Source organism: Hypanus sabinus, chromosome 1 (assembly GCF_030144855.1).
Source record: "Hypanus sabinus isolate sHypSab1 chromosome 1, sHypSab1.hap1, whole genome shotgun sequence".
Lineage (NCBI taxonomy): Eukaryota > Metazoa > Chordata > Chondrichthyes > Myliobatiformes > Dasyatidae > Hypanus > Hypanus sabinus.
The window spans coordinates 78,198,611-78,225,923 of record NC_082706.1 but is presented as its reverse complement, the minus strand read 5'-3'; the positions used below and the strand labels follow the sequence as shown (position 1 = coordinate 78,225,923).

At 39.3% G+C, this 27,313-nt stretch overlaps 1 protein-coding gene across 7 annotated transcripts in view; it reads right to left on the bottom strand.

Moving 5' to 3' along the window:
* lrrfip2 (leucine rich repeat (in FLII) interacting protein 2) overlaps positions 1–27,313 on the bottom strand; it is a 119,332-nt gene that overhangs the window by 84,609 nt on the left and 7,410 nt on the right. For 3 of the 7 annotated variants that reach the window (XM_059971163.1, XM_059971167.1, XM_059971169.1), the window contains exon 3: positions 19,191–19,277. In XM_059971163.1, coding sequence (XP_059827146.1) covers positions 19,191–19,277 — 87 coding nt within the window. Of the gene's footprint in view, positions 1–4,756; positions 4,832–6,368; positions 6,423–10,252; positions 10,313–13,027; positions 13,073–13,155; positions 13,207–17,288; positions 17,337–19,190; positions 19,278–27,313 lie in introns of all 7 variants that reach the window. The other 4 variants (XM_059971147.1, XM_059971157.1, XM_059971128.1 and 1 more) reach the window with 3 other exon arrangements.

Below are 27,313 nucleotides of genomic sequence, written 5' to 3'. Positions count from 1 at the left end.
GTTAGCCTGACATCAGTGGTGGGGAAGATGCTGGAGTCAATTATAAAAGATTAAATAGCGGCACATTTGGATAGCAGTAACAGGATCGGTCCAAGTCAGCATGGATTTACAAAGGGGAAATCATACTCGACTAATCTTCTGGGATTTTTTGAGGATGTAACTATGAAAATGGACAAGGGAGAGCCAGTGGATGTAGTGTACCTGGACTTTCAGAAAGCTTTTGATAAGGTCCCACATAGGAGATTAGTGGGCAAAATTAGAGCACATGTTATTGGGAGTAGGGTACTGACATGGATAGAAAATTGGCTGGCAGACAGGAAACAAAGAGTAGGGATTAACGGGTCCTTTTCAGAATGGCAGGCAGTGACTAGTGGGGTACCGCAAGACTTGGTGCTAGGACCGCAGCTATTCACAATATACATTAATGATTTAGATGAAGGGATTAAAAGTAACATTAGTAAATTTGCAGATGGCATAAAGCTGGGTAGCAGTGTGAAATGTGAGGAGGATGTTATAAGAATGCAGGGTGACTTGGACAGGTTGGGTGAGTGGGCAGATGTATGGCAGATGAAGTTTAACGTGGGTAAACGTGAGGCTATCCACTTTGGTAGCAAGAACAGGAAGGCAGATTACTGTCTGAATGGTGTCAGGTTAGGAAAAGGGGAAGTACAATGAGATCTAGGTGTCCTTGTTCATCAGTCACTGAAAGTAAGCATGCAGGTACAGCAAGCAGTGAAGAAAGCTAATGGCATGTTGGCCTTCATAACAAGGGGAGTTGAGTAGAGGAGCAAAGAGGTCCTTCTGCAGTTGTTCAGGGCCCTGGTGAGACCACACCTGGAGTATTGTGTGCAGTTTTGTTCTCCAAATTTGAGGAAGGACATTCTTGCTATTGAGGGAGTGCAACATAGGATCACAAGGTTAATTCCCGGGATGGCAGGACTGTCGTATGTTGAAAGATTGGAGCAACTGGGCTTGTATACACTGGAATTTAGACGGATGAGAGGGGATCGGATTGAAACAAATAAGATTATTAAGGGACTGGACACGCTAGAGGCAGGAAACATGTTCCCGATGTTGGGGGAATCCAGAACCAGAGACCACAGTTTAAGAATAAGGGGTAGGCCATTTAGAATGGAGTTGAGGAAAAACTTCTTCACCCAGAGACTTGTGGATCTGTGGAATGCTCTGCCTCAGAAGGCAGTGGAGGCCAATTCTCTGGATGCTTTCAAGAAAGAGTTAGATAGAGCTCTTAAAGATAGCGGAGTCAAGGGATATGGGGAGAAGGCAGGAACGGGGTACTGATTGTGGATGATCAGCCATGATCACAGTGAATGGCGGTGCTGGCTCAAAGAGCCGAATGGCCTAACTCCTGCACCTATTGTCTATTGTCAATTTTTTTCTTTAGTCTTACATAAAGAGTGGTAGGTGCCTGAAACATGCTGCCACGGAGATGGTAGATATCTGAATAGACAGGGAGTTGAGGGATACAGACAGAAAATGGGATTTGATAAAATGTCATCAAGGTTGGCATAGATACTATGGCTAATGAGCCTTACTCTGTATTGTACTGTCCTATGCTTACAAAAGTAGGTGCATAGGATTAAGTTGCATGAGATCCATGGTCAGTTGGTACACCACATTCAAAATTGGCTTGGTCCTAGAAAACAAAGGATTTTGGAGAAGTGTTATTCTGTGACCAGTGTTCTCTGGGAATCAGTGCTGGGACCTCTATTGTTTGAGATATATGAGTCGGTAGTAAGTGTAATGGGCTGATTACATTGTTTGTAGATGACACACAAATTAGCAGAGTTGTGAGAGTAAAGAAGGCTGTCAACGGATACTGCAGGATATAAATCAGCTGCAGAAACTGCTGAAAAAGTCAGATGGAGTTTAATCCGGGCAACTTGAAGTGTTGCACTTTGGGAGGTCAAATGTAAGGGGATAAGAAATGGCGGAATATGGATGATAGGTTTCATCTAATTTGCCATCATGGTCGGCACAAAGGTCCTAAGCTGGGATGTTTGTTAGGAACATGGAAAACCTACAGCACAGTACAGACCCTATGGCCCACAAAACTGTGCCGAACATGTCCTTACTTTAGAACTAACTAGGCTTTCCCATAGCCCTCTATTTTTCTGAACTCCATGTACCTATGCAGGAGTCTCTTAAAAGACCCTATCGATTCTGCCTCCACCACCGCCACCAGCAGCCCAATACACACACTCACCACTCTCTGTGTAAAAAATTTACCCCTGACCTCTCCTCTGTACCTACTTCCAAGCACCTTAAAACTGTGCCCTCTTGTGCTAGCCATTTCAGCCCCAGGAAAAAGCCTCTGACTATCCACACGATCAATGCCTCATATTATCTTGTACACCTCTATCAGGTCACTTCTCATCCTCCTTCGCTCCAAGGAGAAGCAGCCGAGTTCACTCAACCTATTCTCATAAGGCATGCTCTCCAATCCAGGCAACATCCTTGTAACTTGCCTCTCACCCGTTTTATAGTTTCCACGTCCTTCCTGTAGTGAGGCGACCAGAACTGTGCACACAACTGGGGTCTGACCAGGGTCCTATACAGTTGCAACATTACCTCTCAGCTCTTAAACTCAATCCTACGCTTGATGAAGGCTAGTGTGCCGTATGCCTTCTTAACCACAGAGTCAACCTGCGTAGCAGCTTTGAGTGTCCTATGGACTCTGACCCCAAGATCCCTCTGATCCTCCACAATGCCAAGAGTCTTACCATTAATACTATATTCTGTCATCATACTTGACCTACCAAAATAAACCACCTCACACTTGTATCTGGGTTGAACTCTATCTGCCACTTCTCAGCCCAGTTTTGTATCCCATCAATGTCCTGCTGTAATTTCTGACAAATTCCTCACTATCCACAACACCCCCAACCTTTAAGTCATCAGCAAATTTACTAACCCATCCCTCCACTTCCTCATCCAGGTCATTTATAAAAATCACAAAGAGTAGGGGTCCCAGAACAAATCCCTGAGGCACACCACTGGTGACTGACTTCCATGCAGAATATGACCCATCTACAACCACTCTTTGCCTTCTGTGAGCAAGCCAGTTCTGGATCCACAAAGCAATGTCCCCCGGATCCCATGTGTCCTTACTTTCTCAATAAGCCTTGCATGGGGTACCTTATCAAATGCCTTGCTGAAATCCATATACACTACAACTGCTCTACCTTCATCAATGTGTTTAGTCACATCCTCAAAAAATTCAATCAGGCTCGTAAGGCATGACCTACCTTTCACAAAGCCATGCTGACTATTCCTCATCATATTATGCCACCAAATATTCATAAATCCTGACTTTCATGATCTTCTCCATCAATTTCCCAACCACTGAAGACTCACTGGTCTATAATTTCCTGGGCTATCTCTGCTCCCTTTCTTGAATAAGGGAACAACATCGGCAACCCTCCAATCCTCCAGAACCTCTCTCGTCCTCATTGATGATGCAAAGATCATCGCCAGAGGCTCAGCAATTTCCTCCCTCTCTTCCCACAGTAGCCTGGGGAACATCCGGTCTAGTCCCAGTGTACCATTAATCCATTTTAAAGCAAGGTATTTGTGGAGATGTAGAGATCTCATAACTGAAATATTTTTTAAACCAGCAGATTGAATTATTTCAAGTAACCAATTACTCATATCTACCATATCAAGGGTAACTGCATTCATGGGCTTAACACTATAAAACGCCTGAGGAAGAAATTATGGTAATTGATGAGCTGATAGTTCTGCTAATGATTTCCTAATTAGGCTTTTTACAAAGGAGACAATGAAATAGCATCTTGGGCATTGTTGTCACAAGTGAGAGGGCAAATGGGCATATACCCAAGGATTTGTAAAAGAAAACTAACAGTGCTTAGACAATAACTGGAAGCTCAAAATGCAAGTTTCCAATCCCTGGTGCTTCACTGTATCAGAAACAGTCGTCCTTCGATTGCAAACTTAAATCTAAATTATGGACAAAGAAATTCATAGTGACTCGAATTATTTCAAATATGCTCCAGTGGAAGGGCAGGAAAGGGGCACAGCTGATGCCGTACAGCTCTGGACATTCAGGATATGATCTTTATCTTAGCTGCTGTTTGTTCAGAGTCTGAGTATTCGACACGACCGAGTGGGTTTCCCCAAGGGGCTTCAGTTTCCCGCTCATGTCAAAAAAGTTTTGTAGATTGATTAACTTTTGTAAACAGTCCCTGGTGAAGGTGAATGGTAGGAGAATCAGGTTGAGGAAGAGATGCAAGAGGAATGGTGGAATTAGTGTAGATGAGTGCTTGAAAATTGGCGTGGATGCAGTAGGTTAAAGTGCCCATTCCCAAGCTGTATGACACTAAAGCACATCACATAGGACATGATTTTAGCCCAAGGCAACATCAACAAAAGCAATTTGCAGTTGAATAACACCATTTATAGCCATCATGTTTGAAATTATGTTCAAAGCTGTCTAAAATCTTTCCACAAGAATAAGCAAAAGCATGTATATTATTACAGAAATATCTAGCCTTTCTCAGAAAGATGTCTTAAGGATATTCAGATTTTCTTGGTCTCTTCCCATTTACAGAACTCAGAACCAGAATTTAAAATTAAAAATTTCAGTTAATTTGTAAATAGACCTCCAAATGAAAAAAAAATATTGCAATGGTAGTTGAAGCAAAGTCTCCCAAAATAGAGTCAGAAAGAAAACAAATTTTACATTAAGTAACAAGGCAAAAATAAAAGGACAGACCCGAGTATAAAACGAAGAGAAGGGTTTAGAGCTAGGTAAGATGCTGTACTTCATTTTGTCATGAGATATTCCACTCTGAAAAGCAAATTAAAGAGAAAAAACTTAAATATTTTCAAAATAATAAATCATAAGACTTATGGGCATCGATTCAACAAATATCATAATGGAGAAAATTAATTACAGTTCAAAATAAACAATAAAACAGATTTGGCAGATTTACAATGAATCATGTCAAAGGGTTAACTACCCAAGAAATCAGTAACTACAAGTCCTCCCAAGTTTACAACTTTTCGACTTGTGTACTGTGTGTTAAATACTAAGAGCATGTGGGAGACCAGGCTATAAAAAGGAACAGAATCTGCCATAACCTGGGTTGGACCTGTAGAGAGCTTCTCCCTGGCTACCTGAGCATCACTGTTCACTGAGCTCTAGCACTGAAACATAAAACAAATGAATTCCTGCCTCAAAATTACCATCTAAACATTAATATTTTAAATCAAAAATTATTGATTAATTAAGTAAATTTAAAACCGCAGAATTTCCTCATCAGATTTCAATGCGAGTATTAGAATTTAATTGTACCACTTTTAAAAACCACTGATTTTTAAGATTACATAAGGTGCAAAATTTTAATGTAACAACCAATTATTTGGTCCTTTCAATCCAAAATAGTATTTTCAATGTTAGATTCCTAATTAATTTACATATCCAGGTTATATAGTGTCCACCAAGACTATTCGGATCTTCAGAACAGAACCAGGCTTGTTATTGGCTATGACAGAAATCTTATCATTTTGGTATCTACAAACGTACTAAATGGTTTTCTAAGTAAACTTCTGAGTGGATTTAGAGCCACTGTTTATTTACTCGAACTGATCTCCTGGACTTTCCTTACCTTCTCCAAGGGAAAGAGTTTTCTCCCTCTCATCAGCCACATTTTTGGCAAGCTGAGAAAAGGCATAGCATGCAGGAGGGAGGAAGGAATTTCTTGTCCTTATTATTCAAATTGCAATTGAATATGCAGGACCATCTGCATACTTGATAATTTAATTACTAAATTGTTTTTTTGCTTTTATCAATTTGATAGATAGCCCTAACCCGTTGGTCTGAGATTGCATGAAAACTTGTCTCAAGTATTGTCTTAACCTATATTCCATACAATGGGCCAGATTATGTGATTCACGTGTAGTTTTAAGTAACTGAAGATTTTTCAACTACCTTATCTAAATTGTGCAAGAATTGCAATGTAATGGAGGGCATTTATATATTTACAGCTTCAGCTTTTTGCTGTAGCCGAGCACTTACGTAATCCTGTTAATATAGTTACCATTTCTAGCATGGTATACTTTTTGTGTTCAATAAGAAAACCTGAAGAGACCCCAGCTAATTAAAAGAAACTGCAGTCTCTTGGTATATACATAAAACATACATAGACAACAGCAGTTCATATTCCTGTACCACAAAATATTTTGAGATCATGTAGAAAATACTTCAGTTTACAAACCAAATCCTGCAATGGCAATTTTAAGAATCCTCTTTTCATCTCACACAAAAATAAACAAGATCGTCTATGAATTAGATTTTAAAACAATACAACAATCAGTTTACATACAGATCGAGAGGTTTTCTTGAGTTGAGCAGACTTGTGCTTTTCCTGAGGCAATGACTACAAATCCACAGAAAGGAAAATAAGATGCAAGAATAATAAATATACAACACAAAACAGACAGGTAAAGCATGAAAAAAAGCAAAAGGTGAGCGCACACAATTAATTACTAAGATGTGTGGCAGGCCAGCAGTTGAGAACATTGTTGAAAAAAAATAGGGTGGCATTTCATGATAGCTGTCCCTCAATAAATGAGGGGCTGTCTGGGATCATTGTTATTGGAGGTGATTGATATCACAAGAAGTTAAACCATTTTATCACATCACCTCACTAGCCATTAAATGGAAAGAGGTTTCCCTGGCAAACAACACCCAAGAGAATGTCCACAGATTCTCTCCTCTATCAAGACTGAGAAGAATTTATTCTAGAAGCATGCCATTCAACATATCAAGTCTCAGGGAAAACACGCCGGGAAAAAAAACAGATCCTTTTCAGAATCCTTCTAGGTTTATAGTCAAGGTCATATACCATGAAAACAGGTCCTTCAACCCATCATGTCCATGCCACCACCTATTTTCCAGGAGCCTTGTCCAGATACTTTTTAAAATGTGAGAGTACCTGCCCTTAACCACCTCATTTACCTTGGAGTACAGGCTGCTGAGGGCAACCTGATGGAAGTATACAAAATTATGAGGGGCATGGGAGGGTAGACAGGGAAAAATGTTATTCCAAAATGAAAGCAGATGGGTTAGATTTAAGGTGAGGCATAAAAGATTCAGAGGAAAAAACTTTTACCAATAGGGTGATGACACTCCAGATTTCACTGCCTGACATGATTTAAACTGTATAGAGCTGAGCATTTTAATTGTCAAAATATGAGAAAGCAACAGCCAAGGTACTAGCAAATGGGATTGGTTAGCATGGACATTTACTTAGAGTAACAAAGAATGGAAACAAACCCCTCGTCTCAGCTATGCCAGCCAAGGTGCCTACCAGAGTTAGTCCCACATGCCCATATTTGGTCTATATCTCTCAAGACTTTACTATCGATGTACTTAGTCACATGCCTTTCAAATCTTGTTAGAGTCATACAACAAGGAAACTGACCCTTCAGCACAACCACTACTTACCTCAACTACATCTGCTAGCAGATTATTGCATATAAACACCCCTCTAGGTACATTGGTTGCCCCTCTGGTGCCTTTTAATTCCTTTCCCTCTAGTTTTAGACTCATTTTCCTGAGAAGAAGACAATACACGCTACAATGACATGGTAGTGTAGTGGTTAGTGCAATACTTAACAGTGCCAGCAATTTGGGTTCAATTCCCACTGCTGTCCGTAAGGAATTTGTACATTCTTCCTGTGACTGCATGGGTTTTCTCCAGGTGCTCCGGTTTTTCTCACTTCCTAAAGATACACAGGTTAGGGTTATTAAGCTATGGGCATGCTACGTTGATGCTGGAAGCATGGTAACACATGTAGGCTGTCTCCAGCATTTACTCGGACTGTGTTTGTCATTGACTCAAACAACCTATATCACTGCATGCTGCAATGTACGTGTGGCAAATAAAGCCAATCTTTAATTTTAAAATTCACCCTGTTTATACCTTTTGTGCTTTTATAAACCACTTTAAGATTATCCATCAATCTCCAAAGTTTCAAGGAATGAAGCTGTAGCCTGACTGAGCCCTCCCTACAACTCAGGGTTGATTTTCAGCAACATTCTTGTATATCTTCCTTGCACTCTTTCCACGTGATTGTCATTTTTCCCCTCAGGAGGGTGACTAAAACTGTAGACAATACTCCAAGTGCAGCCTCACCATAGTCTTAGACAACTGCAACATGATGTTCCTTCAATGTGATGCCTACTCAGTGGCCTGAGTGATGAGGGCTGGCATGTCAAATTCCTCCTTCACTACCACATCTACCAACGGCGCCACTTTCAGCAAACTATATATTTGTGCTCCGAAGTCCCTCCATTCCACTACTCCCCAGGGCCCACTGATTTATAGGATAAATCCTACCCACGTTTGATTTTTTTTATTTAGTGAAAAATGTATTTATCTTGCAATACAGTGTGGAATAGGCCCTTCCTGCCCTTCAAGCAGCACCACCCCATCAACCACTGACAACAAGGATTTAACTCTAAACTAATCACAGGACAATTTACAATTAACCTACCTGGTACGTCTTTGGACTGTGGGAGAAAACTGGAGGACCCAGGCAGAACCCATTTATTCCATGGGGAGGATGTACATACTCCTTACAGAGGACACCGAGAACTGTGAACTTCAACATCCCACTGTAATAGTGTCATGCTAACTGCTACGCTACCATGACTTCCCAAAATGCCATGTCCAGTGTTTGTCTGAATTGGCAGCCATTACTAGCCCTTGTCCCACTTACTAATGATTTTTGACAGCTTTCTTCACACAGTAAGTATGCAGTTGATATTAAAATAACACTTATTAGTAGGTAAATATTTACTAGCCATGCCTTCTACATTCTCATCCAAATCATTGATATAGATGATGACAAACATCAATCCTTAGAGAGCACCATGTGTCTTGACCAAACATCCAAAACCCTGACCTCATCTATCCACTTGACTGCCTGTACGAAAAACTTGGACATTTGTCAGGCAGCATTTCCCATGCACAACTTGCCATCTCTCATCAGGCCTTATCTATCCAAATTCTGATAAACACTGTCCCTCTAGAATCTCCTCCAGTAAATTACTGAACACTGATGTCAGGTTCACCATACTGGTTTACTTCTGCCGCCTTTATTAAGTAACAGGACAACCATGATTTTCTCTTCAGTAAATGCAAACGAGAAATATTGTTTAAAAATCCCACTCATCTACTGCAGCTCTAAAGCGCTAAAGAATCAAGGCCAGCATTTTTCAGCACTGTCTCCCGATGACACTGCTTTCAATGAACTGTGCACTAATACTCCTAAGTTCCCCTGTAATATTACACACCCCAATACCCTACCATTCACAGTCATACACTGGTTTGAATTTCCAACGTGCATCAACTCACACCTATCTGTGTTGAAATCCATCAGCCACTCCTCAGCCCACTTACCAAATTGCCCAATATCCTACGGTAATCTTCTTCGTAAAAACACCTACAATTTTTGTGACATCCACAAACTTAATTGATCAAGCCTTGTGCATTCACATCCAAATCACTTTGTATAAATACAAAATAACAAGGGTCCCAACACTACCGGTCACCAGTTTCCATTTTGAGAACAACTTTTAACCACCATTCTCAGCTTCTTAACTCTGAGCCACCTAATCAAATCTCCCTGGATACCATGAGACCTAACCTTAATAGCAAGCTTATGATGAAGGACCTTGTTGAATGCCTTGCCAACATCTAAATAGACAACATCCACTATCCTAACATCATCCACTCTTTTAGTTACCCATTCAAAAAACCCTTAAATGCTTCATCAAACACAACTTTCCAGACATAAAGCATTACTAACTCCTCCAATCAGACACTGTCCATTCAAACACTGGTGGATCCTGTCCCACAGCATTCTCTCCAACTTCCCACCACTGATGTTAGGCTGACTGGTCTGTAGTTCCCCGGCTTGCCCATTCTACTTTTCAAAACTGCAGATGCCGGAAATCGAAAAGCAGAAAATGTAGTAATAACGCACACTGTTACAAGCAAAAGAGCATTCCAAGTATGCGTGCAATCATCTTGAAAAAATTGCAGAATATTTCACTCCAAGAACACTTGCTAATTAGTAATTTCATTTCTTTAGAAATTCTTAACTTCCATACACCTATTTGATAACATCTTTTCCTTGCAGAATATAAAAGCCTAGATGAGAATACTCAACAAGCAACGAAGATTTTTACTTTACAAACCACAAGATCCTTTCTCCTTGAGCTGCTTCTGTGAGGCACAGGTACATCAAAGTAAGAGTGCTTTGAAAAGAACAAAATAAGAACACAAACACATTTTAGGAATGCTTTACTATTTGACTATTCTGCTTCAAAACAAGAATTTTACATGGGTTATAAATTACCAACAAAAAGTGCAGAGAAAAAACAGAATTTTGGTTGCTTGTCAACTGTTTCTTGACAAATCATGGGAATGATTTGCTATCTTTCAAAAAAGCAGTTCTTTTTCCATATTTAAATATAAAAGACAGTATCTTAAGGGACTAATCACAATTATTTTATCCACTCCTGAAACCACGTTTTGAATATGGTAACTTAATAATAGAGGGCACTAAGAGATAGCTAAATAAAATGCACAATAGCAATTTGATACTGGCATTCAGTTCTAACTGCAAAAGTTCATTCATGTCACTTTTTCATGGACAGCAATTTTGTACTAAGTGATGTAAAGTGTGTAGCAATAGATTGCAATGCGCATTAGCAAGCATTAAAAGATCATGGCCCTCACACGAATGTCTTTCTGGCATCAAAGTAAGGGATATATTGTACTACTTCAAATCACAAACAAGAGAAAATCTGGAGATGGTGGAAATCCGAACAACACACAAATCCGAGCTGGAGGAATTCAGTAGGCCAGGCAGCATCTATGGAAAAAAGTACAATCAATGTTTCGGGCCAAAACTCTTCAGCAGGACTGGAGAAAAAAAAGCTGAGGAGTATATTTGAAAGGTGGGATGGAAGGGAGAGAGAGGAACACTAGGTGACAGGTGAAACTTGGAGGGGGAAGGATGAAGCAAAGAGCTGTGAAATTTATTGGTGAAAGAGACAGAAGACCACAGAAGAAAGAAAAAGGGGGGGAGGGAGGAGCACCAGAGGGAGGCTCCTCTTTTTTGGTGGGAAAGGAAATAATATGAGAGAGGGAAATAGTGAAGGGAGGGGTGGAAGGCATTACTGGAAGTTTCAGAAATCAATTTCATGCCAGCAAGTTGGAGGCTACCCAAATGGAATACAAGGTGTTGTTCCTCCAACCTAAGTGTGGCCTTATCACAACAGTTCCACTTCTCAATCCCATTCTGATATGTCCATCCATGGCCTCGTCCACTATTGTGTTTAAGGTCACACTTGGGTTGACAAATATTTGTCTGAATATTCTGCAAAGTTCTGTCGTTTCATGTAAATATATGTGATTATGACAAACAGTTTGTTGTCTTTTGCACATTGTTTTTTTTGTCCATCCTTTTGGATGCAGTGGTTCTTTGTGTTTACTGTAAATGCCTGCAAGAAAATAAATTTCAGGGTTGTATATAGCGATATATATGTACTTTGATAATATATTTAGTTTGACTACTGAAACCTATCCACTGATCAAAATATTTAGGATTGGAAATAACTTTCTAAAAGGAGGAAACAGAACATAAATATTCTCTAATATAGAATTTCCAAATTTAGATTCACTATTCCCATATTGTATGTGGAGACATTTAGCACTCCAAAATTCAAGGTACACAAATGATTCTAGATCCAGGTAAGATTACAGACAAAGAAGGTGAAAGTCCAAGGAAGGAGCTCATTACACAGATGACAATTTTAAAATTAAATCACTTCCCATTCAGGAGACAATGGATGAGAGCTATTTCATGCAATGTTTCTTGAAAAATAACTTCTAGGAAGAAGATATTGCTCTCAAGGGCAGTATTTATGCCCTTCCATAATTTCATGCAGCAGCTAAAAATATAATCACATTGATGTTAAGAATCAGCTAGTTAAAATAAAACCAAAGACAATTGTAATGTAATCACAAAATCATTGGATTGTTACTCATTTGGTTGACTAACATGCAAAGAACATTGATGAAACTCCATCTGGAAAACTATGTGCAGTTCCAGTTGCCATACTATAGGAATAATGTGATTAAGTGAGAGGATGCAAAAATGATTCACATGAATGTTACCAACACTTGAGGGATTGAGATGTAAGGGGAGACTGGAAAGACTGGAGCAAAGAAGATCAAGATATGACCTTAAAGAGCTTTACGAGGGGTGTAAATAATAAGAGTGGTCACTATCCTGTTCATAGGACTGGCAAGTCTAAAACTACAGAGAACAGATTTAAAGAAAGACTTTTGCTCCCAGCTATACTGGATGGTGGGTGAGGTAGTAGTAGAGGGGAGTAAAATTACAAAGTTTAAAAAGCACTTGGATAGATACTGGGATAGGAAAGATTTAAAGGGATATAAGAAAAATGTAGGCAATGGAATTTACTTAGGTTGGTCAGCACAGACAAGGTGGGCCAAAGGGCCTCTTTCTAGTCCTTATGACTAGATGACATTCTATTCCATAACCGAGACAGAAACTATCAGTGCTGAAATTTTACTGAAAAAAGCTCCTCATCTGCTCTCATTCTGACTTTTTTGATAGCATTTAGGTAGCACAGCAATTTAACACAGCCATAATGTTATTAAACTGCAGATATTGGCAACCTAACAAATGGCTTTTCATCCACTTTCATTCCTTGCTTTTTGCTAAAAGAAATATTTTTGTCCACCAACATAGACTGAAGATCCATTCTTCAGTGTTCAGACAATGAAGCAAGCACCATTTCTTGTCAGAATTACTGTTCATTAGTAGACCAACTTTGGAGAAAAACTATAGCCAGTGTACCATAAATGTCTTATTCAGTTAAATTTAAGATGAACTCGAGAAGTCTGACCAGAATCAGTGATAGAATTGAAGTACTAACCCTTGGGCTGCTATAACTTCGAACAGACAGGGCATCATTGGCTGCCTGATGAGTATAAAAAGAAAATAAATGAGAACAGATAGAGCTGATATTAACTCCAAAAAGTGATGTTTAAAAGATGTACAAACCAGGTGATGTCGGTGAGGCCTAATAGAATGTTTAGCACGTTCTGCATTCTCCTGGGAAGGAGACAGCAAACATCAAATAAACAGATGATCAAACAGCCAAACTACCCAATATCATAGTTTCCAAATGATGTACAAGTTCATTAAGATGAACAAATTAAGCTAAACATATTTCAATAATAATCATGCACAAAGAGAGAGAGGTTATCTTGGAAGGAGAGAAGATCAGCAAAGAACAGTCCACAGAATATGATTTATGCTATTATTAAAACACAGGGTTAATTTAAATATTCCAACCATTTGTCAAAAATCACTTTTCCTGAACAACTGACACACACTGTTAAATAGAAGACACTAGAAAACTACCAACAACTTACAATGGATTGTCTACTTCACAGCAAAAGATTAAAAATACTTTGAGATTGGATCAATTAAATGGTTAAGTGCAGCACAAATTGCACCAAATTAAACTGAGTCATCCTGCTAAGCTTGATTACACCTGTCAGATTTCATAAAACATTAACCAAATGAGTGGAGAATCTGTTTTCACCTTGCCTCCTTTTCAACTTGAGGGTGTGTCTGATTGCCATAATGTAAGCTTTAGGGAAGTGCACCCAAGTTAACTGTTAGCAATGAAAGATGCAGAAGTAATTGAGTATTGAGTGGTAGAATCAGTGACTTAATGAACACAATATGTAGCAGTAATAATGTGACCACATAAAACAGTAAAGAGGAGATACAATTCCCTAAATACAGGATCTTTGATTATGCTCTTTCCACCACTGAGAACATCTACGCGCAGCATTGTCACAGGTAAGCAGCATCCATCATCAGGGACTCCAACCATCCAGGCCATGTTTTTTCATTTCTGTTGCCATCAGAAAAAAGGCACAGGAGCCTCAGGACTCACACCACGAGGTTCAGGAACAGTCATTACCCTTCAACCATCAGGCTCTTGAACTAGAGGGAATGTTCACTTGCCCCATCACTGGACTCCATGGACAATCCCACAATCCATGGACTCACTTTCAAGCACTATCTCATGTTCTCAATATTTATTATTTAGTTATTTATTACTTTTTTTTCCTTCTTTCTCTTTGTATTTGCATAATTTGTATTTTGAACACTGGTCATCTGCTCTATTGATTCTATTGTGGTTATTGGATTTATTGACTGTACCTTTAAGAAAATTAATCTCAGGGTTGTTTATGGTGACATATGTACTTTGATAATAAATTTACTTTGAACAATGTAGCAGAAATAAAACACAAAATAATGGGGATACTCAGCAGATCAGAAGCATCTGTCCAAAGACTACCAGGAAGGAAGCAGTAATGGATCAATTATTGGAATAATGCACAGCAAATTGAAGTATGCTCCAACATGAGGAAATAAGTTCAATCTGATACAGGTGGATTCAGTATCCACCTAATTGGAAAGAGGAAACATTTTAAGAGAAGAAAGTGTAGGTAAAGTCTAAACCCACCAATGAATACATTTACAAGGAAAGCAGCATCCATTATCAAGGACCCCCCCCCAATATCCAAGCTACGCTCGCTACCATCATCAGACAAGAGGTAAAGGAGCTTGAGGTCCCACACCACCATTTGTAAGGGCTAATTGGTAATTAGATCTTACTAATCATGAACCAAATAACCACCAGTTTAATCAGGGGTTCCCTACCTTTTTTATGCCATAGAGCTTTATTGAGAGGTCCATGGACCACAGGTTGGGAACCACTAACTTTAAATATACCTAATTAATTAGCCTCCTGTGGCAAAGAATTACATAGATTCAACACACTCTGGCTAAATAAATTCCTCCTCAGCTACCCTTCCAATCCTAAACCAGTATGGATAACTCCACTCATCTCAACTCTGAATTGATTCCACACCTTATGGACTAACTTTCAAGGACTCTTCAGCTCACATTTTCAGTATTATTTATTTCCCCATTTATTTATTATTATAATGTTTTTAATTTCCACAATTTGTCTTTTACTCATTGGTTGATTGTCAGTGTTTATGTGTAGCTTTTTATTGACTATTGTATTTTTTTGTTTGACTGAATGTCTGCAAGAAAATGAATCTCATGTATGGTGACATACACTTAATAAACTTGCTTTGAACTTTGAACAATATCTCAAGAAGAAAAGGAAATGAAACAAAGTTTGAATTCCTTCAAATGAAATTAAAATTGATCAGAAAAATGTGGTTTAAGATACATGGTTTAAGATATATTAATGCAAATGAGAATTGTGAAAAATAAAATAGAAAATAGAAATGTCATTTAAAAAGATAAAGGATATATGATTACTAACTAAAGTAAAACATAAACATGCATAAAGTTGCAAGAGACTAAATAGAACTGAGCTGATTTAGACCAAAAGGTCCTTAAGTTATAGAAGCAGAATTAAGACTCTATCAAGTCTGTCCACCATTCAACCAAGGCTAGTTTATTTTCTCTCCCAACTATATTTTCCTGCCTTCTCTCCATAACCACTGTTGCCCTTACAAATTACGAACCTAGTAACCACCACTTTAAATATAGTTAATGAATTAGCCTCCTGTGGGAAAGAATTATACTGATTCAGCACCTTCTGGCTAAAGAAATCTCTCCTCATCTCTGTTCTAAATGGAGCTCCTCCTATTTTGAGGCAGTACCCTCTGATTCTAGACTCCCCCAATGCTGGAAATGTATTCTCCAAGACTACTCTATCAATGCAGGCCCAGAGACATTAAACATTAACCCTTTTATTCCTGGAATCATCTGCATAAACCTCCTCTGGACCCTCTCCAATGCCAGGGCATCCTTTCTTAGATACGGAGCCACAAACTGCTCACAATACTCCAACTGTGGTCTGACCAATGCTTTATGAAGGTCCCTTACTTCTTTCTATGTTCTATTCCACACAACACGTCAAACCTGGAAGTGAATAGATGACAGCAGCTGAAGACCACAAACATGCACTCAGTGACCACTTTAATTAAGTACAAGTGGTATCTAATAAAGTAGCCACTGAGTATATTTCAGTGATACGTGCTCAAGAACTAAAAAGTATTAAAAACATTCACAGCAGAGCATCAGACTTCCAATCCCTTCCCAAACTTGCCACAGGTGTATAATGTGCAGGAGCCTGAGTCATGAGATTTCATTTTAATACCATTGAGTCTTTGGGGTACACATTGTAAGCTTTGCCTTACTCTAGCAAAAATATGCCAACCTATCCAACCATAATTTGTCTTCATCAAGGTTGCAGAGCTCCGCTTGTTACTAAGATTCAAAATACCCAAGTCGTCCCGAAGATTGCTCCTCCTCCAAGAAATAATTGCCAGCTCTTGGCACTAAAATCAAGTTAGACTTTGTTAATACAAGTGAAAATTTGTTCACTTGATGGTCATCAGCCATTCATTAAATCTCATAGCAACAACAATGTAAAAAAAAATCTTTAAAATGTAGCAAATTAAAGGGTAGTGCTGTAAGCATTAACCCCAGAAATATATTATGTTACTAAGGGTGGAAAAGTTATAATGAAGATAACAAAACCAGAGGAAAGCATGTTGTTAAAAGACCAGAATTAAAAGCTCAAGTCCCTGAGTTAATTTTTGATCCAGGAGGGTGCTAGGTCATTTTTAGCCTATTGAAGGAATCCAACGCAAGATCAATCCTCAGAGGAGCTTAGATCCTTAAAACTATTTGGAACCATCTTGAAAATGTTGATATTTTCAGTGACAGCCACAGTGGATTCGAATGTTTCAAGACATGTGAAAACTAGCATGTTATTCATCCTGCAGGGGTACATAAGTGAATATACTGTGACAGTAAATTATTTTCTCAAGAAATTGAAACTAATTGTTGAGGAAGATGTCTCCTGAACAAGTATTTAAAATAAATGAGGCAGGGCTCAATCAGAAGAGTACATTCAAATTTTGAATTTATTTTCATTTATTTGTGGCACTCAAATTGTAATATATAAATTATATATCCTACATGCATTAGCATTTATTAGACTGAAACCTAAAATAAAACTGTTAATTCAGATCATTCCAAGTAAACAAATGCACTCAAATTGTATTTGTTAGTAAGTTAAACATCAGCCACCACTGCACAGTAACAACCAACACCAGGCTTTATACCATCCACTGGTGAATTTCTCCCCATTTTCTGTCAGATGAATGATAAATCTACACAAAGAAGTTAAAAGAAAAAAAAATTATTTGAGAGAGGAAAAGGAAACATTGACAGATCACAGCACTACTGATACACAATGGAAAAGCAGGTTTCAGTTGTGATTGGGCACATGTTCCAACTTTAGTTTGTGTTTCGTAAGCAGTGCTAGAACATCCTGAGAACTCAAATTTTCATGCTTTTCCTACTCAATTTTGCTTTAAGATATTGAAGATCAAGTCATCACAAGTAGTTTCAGAATCTATACAAGTCACTTAGTGGGCTATTACTTTGTTATGGAATTGTTAAAGACTTACGTACTGACAAAAGGGCAGTCCACCACCCCATTTTCCAATATTTCAAATAAATGTACCAAGTATCTCACATAGCTCAAATGAATAAGTGCCACAACTCTGTTAAAACCTGATGTATGCACAGTTACATAATTATATTTAGCACAGGCCCTGAAGATTTGTTGGCTGAACAGAATGGTTTGGCAAAAAATTCAAAAGTTTGCCATTCTTACAGCTACAATTTTCTGAGGCTCAGCTATAATACTAAACTCAGATTGATTGAGTCATTTTTGTACGTTTACAAGACAAATAAGGAAAACATCATTTAATTCATCAATCTGACCATGTAATTACTTATTAGACTATTAAACCTTTGATACATATGCTCCATATTCTGATAATGTTCCATAAACAATGAAATACGATCACAACAGTTTAAAAAGAGTAATGTGGAGGAGTACATATTATAGTTTGTCTGAGCAAAATATGCTTGACTTCTCTACAAAGCTGTGTCTGTGTCTATCACAATTTATACAAGAAATACTATTGTCCTTTCAGATCCTGATACGATTCCGGTGAACACATGCTGTACACCCTCCCACCAAGACTCAGATAGCCTTCCTGAAATGCAGTACCCATCGACATCCAGCAGATCTAGCTAAGGCTCTATACAACTAAAATAAAATATCCTCTCCTATGTACTCCTTAACCCTTGAAATTTGCCAATGCAACATTTGTCTTCTGAATGATTCTGCACGAACTTTTACAACCAATACATCTTTCACAGCAATTTTGAAAAACATTCCAACAAACTTTCCTTTAAAAACTAAACACCTCATTCAAGGCCTGGCATAATAATAGATACTAAATAATTATAAAATATACGAATATTGCTAAATAATTTGTTTACTTAAGTGCATCCATAAACATAATTACATTTAAAAAACATTTAATTTGATGCTTGCAAGTCAGCCAAAAAAAACACCCATGAAAAAAGGAACATAGATGAAAGATAAATATCTAATTGAAAGGAAGATATCAAGAAATGAAGAACCAGTTTGAAGCAACTGTTCAAAACATTTAATATTTATAAGTTGCAAATGGAAAATTAGGTCAGCATGTCACTCAAAGACCCATACACCATGTATTGCAGTTCTCCACAAAAACACTTGGGATGAATGATTCACAATGTACCATCAAAAATACCTCTTTTTCCTGGCAACCCATATGCAATGTCTTCTGTGTACAAGCTTTCATACAATATGGTTTACAGCAGATCAAAGAAGGAACGTACCAACATTGACTAGGGGTTCCTTGGGTGGCAATAAGCACTGCCACAACATTCAAAATGACTAGAAAATGTGGTGCAGGCATGAAAGAAGGTATTTCTTCCTGCATCTCATTCAGAACCAAGCTAACTTATGTGTCCCAACTTGCAAACAATGTCTTACAATCTTCTCAATTTCACAACACTGTTGCTTTAATTCTTCTGAAGTACCTGGCAGATGACCATACCAATTTTCATTACTCACTGCACCTAACTTTCTTCAGGCACTCAGAAACCATGCCTTCCCATACCTCCTTCTGCTGCCGCTCCAGTTCTTTCATACGAATATCTCTTGCCTCTGCTCGGGCTGCACGTTTGGCTGCAAGCCTGGCCTCTGCCTACAAAAAGCAAAGAAAATTGATTGATTAATGACCATTACATGTCACACATACATTAAAGTATACAGTGAAATGCATAGTTAGAATAAGGTAGCTCCATGAAGATATAAAAGCAATAGGTTATTAGTGTAATGAAAGCCAAATGTTTGTAGTAAAAGGGAAATGAACAAAGAAATCCACAAAAACCTTGCAGTCCTCTTTCAATGATTCCTGTCCAGCATCAATTCCAAAGTTTCCAGCAGCTGAAGCATCAGCCAAAATAGCATTTCAAAATATAAATTATATTTAGCTCTTTCAACCATGCACAGAAATACAATTCATTGAAAATTAAAGGCAATTTACCCTTAACACAAATGAATTTTTAAAAGATTCAAAGTATGAAGAAATAGTTAAGTCTTCTTATCTCAATATCACCAAGACCAAGGAGATGGTGGTGGACTTTAGGAGACCTAGGGCTCATATGGAGCCAGTGATCATTAATGGAGAATGTGTGGAGCAGGTTAAGACCTACGAGTATCTGGGAGTGCAGTTAGATGAGAAGCTAGACTGGACTGCCAACACAGATGCCCTGTGCAGGAAAGCACAGAGTCGACTGTACTTCCTCAGAAGGCTGGCGTCATTCAATGTTTGTAGTGAGATGCTGAAGATGTTCTATCGGTCAGTTGTGGAGAGCGCCCTCTTCTTTGTGGTGGCGTGCTAGGGAGGCAGCATTAAGAAGAGGGACGCCTCACGTCTTAATAAGCTGGTAAGGAAGGCGGGCTCTGTCGTGGGCACAGAACTGGAGAGTATGACATCGGTGGCAGAGCGGAGGGCGCTGAGTAGGCTACGGTCAATCATGGAAAACCCTGAACATCCTCTGCACAGCACCATCCAGAGACGGAGAAGCAGCTTCAGCGGCAGGTTGCTGTCAATGCAATGCTCCTCAGACAGGATGAAGAGATCATTACTCCCCAATGCCATTCGGCTCTACAATTCAACCACCAGGGGCAAGACATGTTAAGTGCCGGGGTTAGGACTGAGCTTAAGTTACCACTCAATGCACTTTAGTAAACTATTTAAGAACTTTTTAATAGCTATTTATTAATGCTTTTTGGGAGGGTGATTTTAGATGCATATCATATTTATACTGTTAAATACTGTATGTAATTAGTTTTGCTACAATAAGTGTATGGGACACTGGAAAAATGTTGAATTTCCCCTTGGGGATGAATAAAGTATCTATCTATCTATCTTTCTCTTTTTCTTATTATTACGCCTTTAACTCCTGGTGGAGTCGTCGGGGCACCGTCATGCCAAACTTTGCACCAGCCTGTTCCAACTGTCATGATTGTGTGCCAGGGCCTGGGTTACTGCAAATGTTTTCCCTGTCCGTTCTTTAATGTTGTCCGTTCATCTTTTCCTCTGTCCGCCTCTCCTTCTTTTCCCCTCCACAGTTCCTTTTTACCATCTCAGCTTTCTTTTCTTCACCATTGTGAGAAGGTCTTCTTGGGGGCCAATGTGGTGCTGGATGGTCTTGCATACCTGTTCGTTTGTGATGTGGTCCAAGTATGAGATGCCCAAGATATTGCAATAGCATCTCATTTCCAATGCCTGTATCTTCCTCTGTAGCTCTGCTGTGAGGGTCCATGTCTCACATGCGTACAGGAAGATGGAGAATACCAATGCACACAGGAGTCTGACCTTGTATTTCATGGTGATGTTGCTGTCCTTCCATATTGTCTTTGAGTTTGGATAGTGCAGTAATTGTCTGTGCGGTTCTTGCTGGGACTTCTGGTCTTGATCCTTCATCACTGATGATTTCCCCCAGGTATTTGAACTGTTGCACTGTTTCAAGTTTCTGATCATGGACTGAGATGTCTGCTGTGATGGCATCATAGGCATTTGCCATTAGCTTGGTTTTCTCGGCACTTATTTCCATTCCAAACTTTGTGGAGGCTCTGTCAAGATGGCTGACCAGGTTGGCCAGTTTGTCCTCTTTTCAATGTCGTCAGCAAATCTTAGGTTTGTGATGTTCCTCCCTCCAATGCTGACTGTGCCCACATGATCTTCAAGGGCAACACTCATGATCCATTCCAGGAAGATGTTGAAGAGAATGGGGGAGAGGAGGCAGCCCTGACGGACTCCTATTGAGGTATGGAACCACTCCCTGATGGTGCCTTGAGCAAATACTGCATTGGTTGCCTTGGTGTAAAGCTGATGGATTGTATGAATTAGCTTCTGCCCCATGTTGACTTTCTTCATAGTGACCCATAAGACATCATGCCAGACGCTGTCAAACGCCTTCTTGAAGTCTATGAAGACGTGGTAGAACTCCCTCTGGTGCTGAAGACATTTGGCAGAGGGTGTGGAGGTTGAAAATCTGCTCGGAGGTGCTTCTGCCCTTACGGAAGCCTGCTTGTTCCTTGGCAATGATGTCTTCTGCCTGAGGTCTCAGTCTGTTCAAGATTAATCTGAGCATTACCTTGCTTACATGGCTGATCAGACTGATGGTACGGTAATTCTGGCAAAGTTGGAGATTGCCTTTCTTGGGAAGCACAATGATCAGCAAAGGAGTCCAAGGCATCGGCCATTCACGTGTCTGCCAGATCTTATTGCAGATGGTGGTAAGCATGTCTATCGGGACCTTATAGTTAAGTACAATACCTATGTAAAAATATCCTTTACCAGGTTGTTGATTAAGAATGCTCCTGAAAACTACCATGGCCTTAGTTTACCTACTCCAAGATTTGTAAACAATTTTAACACAAGTAATTTAAAAATACTCAAAATTGACCTAAAATTAAACAATTCCTCACACAAATGTAACTTTGCAAAAAACTTTCCAAGGAATAGATTGTCCACTGTTTAACTACCATTATCATCACAACATAGTCACAAGGAAAACAGTTCTTCAATTCTAAGATTCAACACGATTCTCAATTTAAGCTTCAAATATATAAGAGGTGCGTGAATCATTTATTACTGTCTACTTATCTCAACACTGTTAATCAACTATGCCCTTGTACCTATAGATCTCTGTTATACAACACTCCTCAGGGCTCTGCTATTTATTGCCTAACTTCTGCCCTGGTTTGTCTTTCCAAAATGCAACACTATTCTCTTGCCAGAATTAATTTCAAGATCCTGTTGTAATCTTAAGTTTCTTCACTGTCCACTCTATCACTAATTTTGCTGTCATCCGCAAATTTACAAACCATCCCAACTCTATTCTTATCCAAATCATAGATATATCCGACACATAGGGCACACTGCAATGATCACTGCAGCACACTGGTCACAGGCCTCCAGTCTGAAAAACAACTTTTCTCAACCAATCTCTGACTCTTTCCACCAAGTCAATTCTGTCTCCAACTGGCAAGCACATCGTGGATCTCATTTAATACAACTTTCCAGATCAGCCCTCTAGGTCACCTCATCCAAAAACTCACAATTTCACCATGAATAAAGCCATGCTGACCACGGATAATGAGTCCAAGCCTTTCCAAATGCAGGTGGATTCTGTCCCTCAGGATCTCCTCCAGAAACTTAGCCATTTCTGATATTAGGCAGACCAGCCTGTAGTTCGTTGATTCACCTTTGCAGTCTATTTTTAAATAATGGCACAGCATTAGCCATTCTTTGGTAGCTTATTCGTGGCTAATGACAATACAAGTATCTCGGCAAAGGGTTTAACAATTTCTTCCCTATCATAGCACAGTAAACACAGTATCCTCGGATACACTTGGTCAGACCCCAGGGATTTATCTAACTTTGTATACTTCAAGACTACCAATTCTTTTGTATGTATTCTTCCCAGAATTCCCAGCTTCCATGATCATATACTTCATGGTAAATTCAGACAAGAAACATTCAAAAATTCATCTCCTGTACTTCCACAGAGACAAACATTGATCCTTAAGGGGCCCTATTCTCTCCCAGGTTACCATTTTGCTCTTAATAAACCTACCAAAGTACTCTCATGCCACTTTTTGCTCCCCCAATACCCCTACATCCTTTATACTCCTCAAGGGAATTCTTCTGATCCCAGCTCTCTGTACCTGGCATATGTCTCCTTTTCCCTGACCAGAACTTTAATGTCCTTCCTGAATCTGAATCCCATAACTCTGCCAGCCTTGCCCTTCACTCTCAAAGAACATGTTGTTCCTGAACTCTTCCTATCAGTGCTAAAAGCCTTCTACTTGTCAGGCACTCATTTACCTACAAACAGCCTCTCCTGATCAATTTTTGCAAGCTCCCATTTAATTCCATCAAAATTGGCCTTACCCCATTTTCCATCTCCAGCTGCAGGACCAATTCTATCTATCATGATATAGACATGGGTCCCAAAATGCTCTCCCACTGACACTTCAGTCCCGTTTCATTTCCCAAAAAGAAATCCAGTGTTGCCCCATCTCTCGTAGGGTCAACTACATATTGTCTACGAAATGTTTCCTGGATCCATCCAGGCCCTAGCACTATGGCTGCCCCAGTTAATTGTAGGGAAGTTAAAATCATTTGCCATTGCAAATAATTGTAAAAACAATATATTTGTAATCTCCCTCTAATTCCTGTGAACTATTGTACAAGCCCATTAAAAAGATCACTCCCTTCTTATTTCTAATTTCCACCCTTATAATTTCCAAGATATATCCTCTCTTAGTTACTGGCATTCTCCCTAATTGAAAAAAACAATTCTCTTTTTCCCTTACCCCCACCATGACCATACCCAAGGCAGCTGTAGTCCGGAACACTGGATTGTTAGTCCTGCCCAGCCTTTAACCATGTTTCTGTGATAGCTATAACACACCTACGCCATCTGCCTTACCTGTCATGCTTCATGCAATAAAATAAATGCACATAAGCTTTTCCAAGCTTCCAGACTCTCCTTCCTGCTCCTACCTGATCTGCCTACTAAACATGCTTGCTTTATCTGCTTCAACTTTTTTATCTACCACACTAAACTTTGGGCCCCATCCACTTAAAGACTAGCACCTACAAGTCTTCCCACCAGGAAAATGGACCCCCTTTAGTTCAGATGTAACCCATTCCTCTTGTACAGTTTACCTCTGCCCCAGAAGAGATCCCAACTGTCCAAAATGTCCCTTATTCTTACACCAGCTCCTCAGATACAGATTCATCTCCCTAATCTTCTAATTCCTACCCTCATAAACACATCAGTAAACCAGAGATTATAATCCTTCTTTTCCTACCTATACCAATGTTACCAATGTGGACAGCGATTTCTATCTCCTCACCCTCTGCCTTGAAACTGCAAACTTGGCCCTTGTACTTGGGAGACAACATACCATCATGTAGTCTCATTCGCACCCAAGTATTTCCATATTTTCCCCTGGCTATCAAGTCTCCAACCACTATAGTTCTCCTCATCTCCACCATCTCCTGCTCTGTATCAGAGCCAAACCTGGTGCCAATGATCTGGCTAATGTTTTCATTTTTTTCTGAGAGGCCATCCTTCACTACCGTACCCAAAAGCAGTATATTTGTTTGCGAGGGGAACAGCCAGAATATATGAATGAAATATTTTAAGTTAAAATGTAAACTAACTACATTTGTTATTTTAACCTATTTTCATGGCAGATTTTGTCATCAGTGGTACAAAATTGACTGAACAGGAATTAGATGAGGAAGTTAATAAAATGGACAAACTTGTGCAATCCACATACTTGAATTTTCAATTGCATTGTTCCACTTTTAAACTACATTAAGTTCACAGACAAACAGAAAATGTTGAATGAGTTGGGAACACAAAAAAACTATCTAAATGAAGAATCCCAATGAGGAGAATGTCAAAAAAAAAAGATCAAGGTGTATTAGTGTTGTCACAAAACAGAATCCAAAGCTTTATGTCAACATGTAAAACATTAAATATTAGATGAATAGAAAGGCAAGGTAAATTATCAAGCAAAAAATCTGATCCCTTGTGCAAAACAGAATGAATATTCTGCATTCATCTGAACAAAATAAGCAAATTATATAACAATAAACAAGACTAGTAATTTAAATGGGATTAAAGTACATGAGAATACGTATTTGGAAGGCTGGTAGAAATAAAATTGAAAAAGCAACCATGACAGGATATCACTCACCTCAAATTAGGAAGAGAATCAAAGGTGTCCATTATAGATATTTGGTCATTTGGGCCCAGAGGGGGGATTTAGAGAGAGGGATAATTGGGGATTAGAAGTCAGGGTAGTAAATGAAGCATCTGGGCAGGAGTTCAAGTCCAGGTCATTTCCATGTTCAAATGTCAGTGATGCAAGAAGTACATGCACTAAGGAAACCAGTGATCTTAAGTCAGAGACCAGTCTCTGGTTGGAAGTCCCCGGCACAGAAGGAATCATGAGAGCCCATGCACCCCAGATGAAAGGTTCATGCAAGTCCAGAGGTTGATCAGCATCCTGGGGTGAAGTCCGAAGCTAGAGATCCAGTAACTGAGTCACAGAATTAGGGACAAGGACTGGAGGCTGGGGGATTATCTGGGGTTGGAGACCTGTCTGGGTATATGTGGAAGGATGGGAAAGGAGCTTGTTCTGCTGTTGTTATCTTGTTTTGTTGCTGCTATTTGTGGTGTTCTGTGGCATCGGTACACATGCTTTGTTAGTGTTGGAATGCGTGGCTGCCTCTAAAACATCACAAATTACACATTTCATGGTATATTTCAAAATACAAGTGATAAATATAATAAAATAGCTCAGGAACAGATCCTTCAACTGTCAACTGTCTGCTCTATCAACCACCCATTCACACTAATCCTACATTAATCCTTTTTTTAAATTCTCCCTACATTCTCATCAACTCCCCTCAATATTCTACCACTCACCTACACACTAAGTACAATTAGTCTATTAACAAGAATTCACATGAGATGTGGGAGGAAACCAGAGCAGCCGGAGAAAACCCATAGTCACAAGAAGAATGTGCAAACTCCACAGACGGCATCCAAGTTCAGGATCGAACCAAACTCACCCTGTGAGGCAGTAGCTCTGCTAGCCACAAAGGAAGCTGCTGCCTTTGAATTTGATGAGTTTACAATTCTCAGAAGATATGGAGGTATTGCAACACAGACAGAAAGGAAGGGGTAACCCTAGAATATGTATGATGATGGTGAAAGGCTTTTAGCGACCATACGTAGGATAAAAGTACCACCATTTAGATAGGTTTAGAGCCATAAACTGAAAACTCACATATCTGAAGAAAGTATCATCAGCTGGAGTTCACCTCCAGATTACTGAGCTTAATGATCTATGTGCAAGGAATAGAAGAAATAAGTCACGGTCCACACAAGTACCCACAGTATAGGTATAAAACTGACTGGATTCCTGTCAGCAGATTTTAAAGAGTTTGTAAAGAGATTAATAAGTATTAAATAAACTAATAAGTAGTACATCAACTAAGTAGTAATTTCTGGATTACTTCTACCTGCATACAGGCAGAGGCTAAACAGCAAGACTCTAAAGATCAGGACCACAAAAAGATGGTCATGGGAAGCAGAGAAGTGGTGACACGATTGCTTCAAATTGGTGGACTGGGCTGTGCTCAAGGACTCACCTGTACACCACGATTGTCACAAACTTTATAAAAAACAGTTGCAGGCAAGATTGTCCCCACAAAATTATTCAGTCTTCCCCAATCAGAAGTCCTGTATGAGCTATAAGATCTACAATCTGCTACAGGCCAGATCAGAGGCATTCAAGTTTGCCAAGCAAGAAAATTACAAGAAGTCCAGGTACAATTGCTAGAAAGCTATTTCATGGGTGAAGTGGCAATTCCGGATGAAATTTGAATCATTCAAGGATTCACCACAGCTCTGGCAGGGCTAGCATGCTATAATGTCTTACAAAGTGAAATCCAGCGACATAGGTGACAAAAGAGCTTCGCTTCCAGATGAGTTAAATGCCTTCTATACCCACTTTGACCATCAAAACATGTAGGAATTATCACAAACTCCCACAGTCCCTGAGGACCCTGTGATTTCAATCTCTAAAGCCAAAGTGAGAGCATCCTTCAAGAGGGTGAACCCACAGAAACCATCCAGC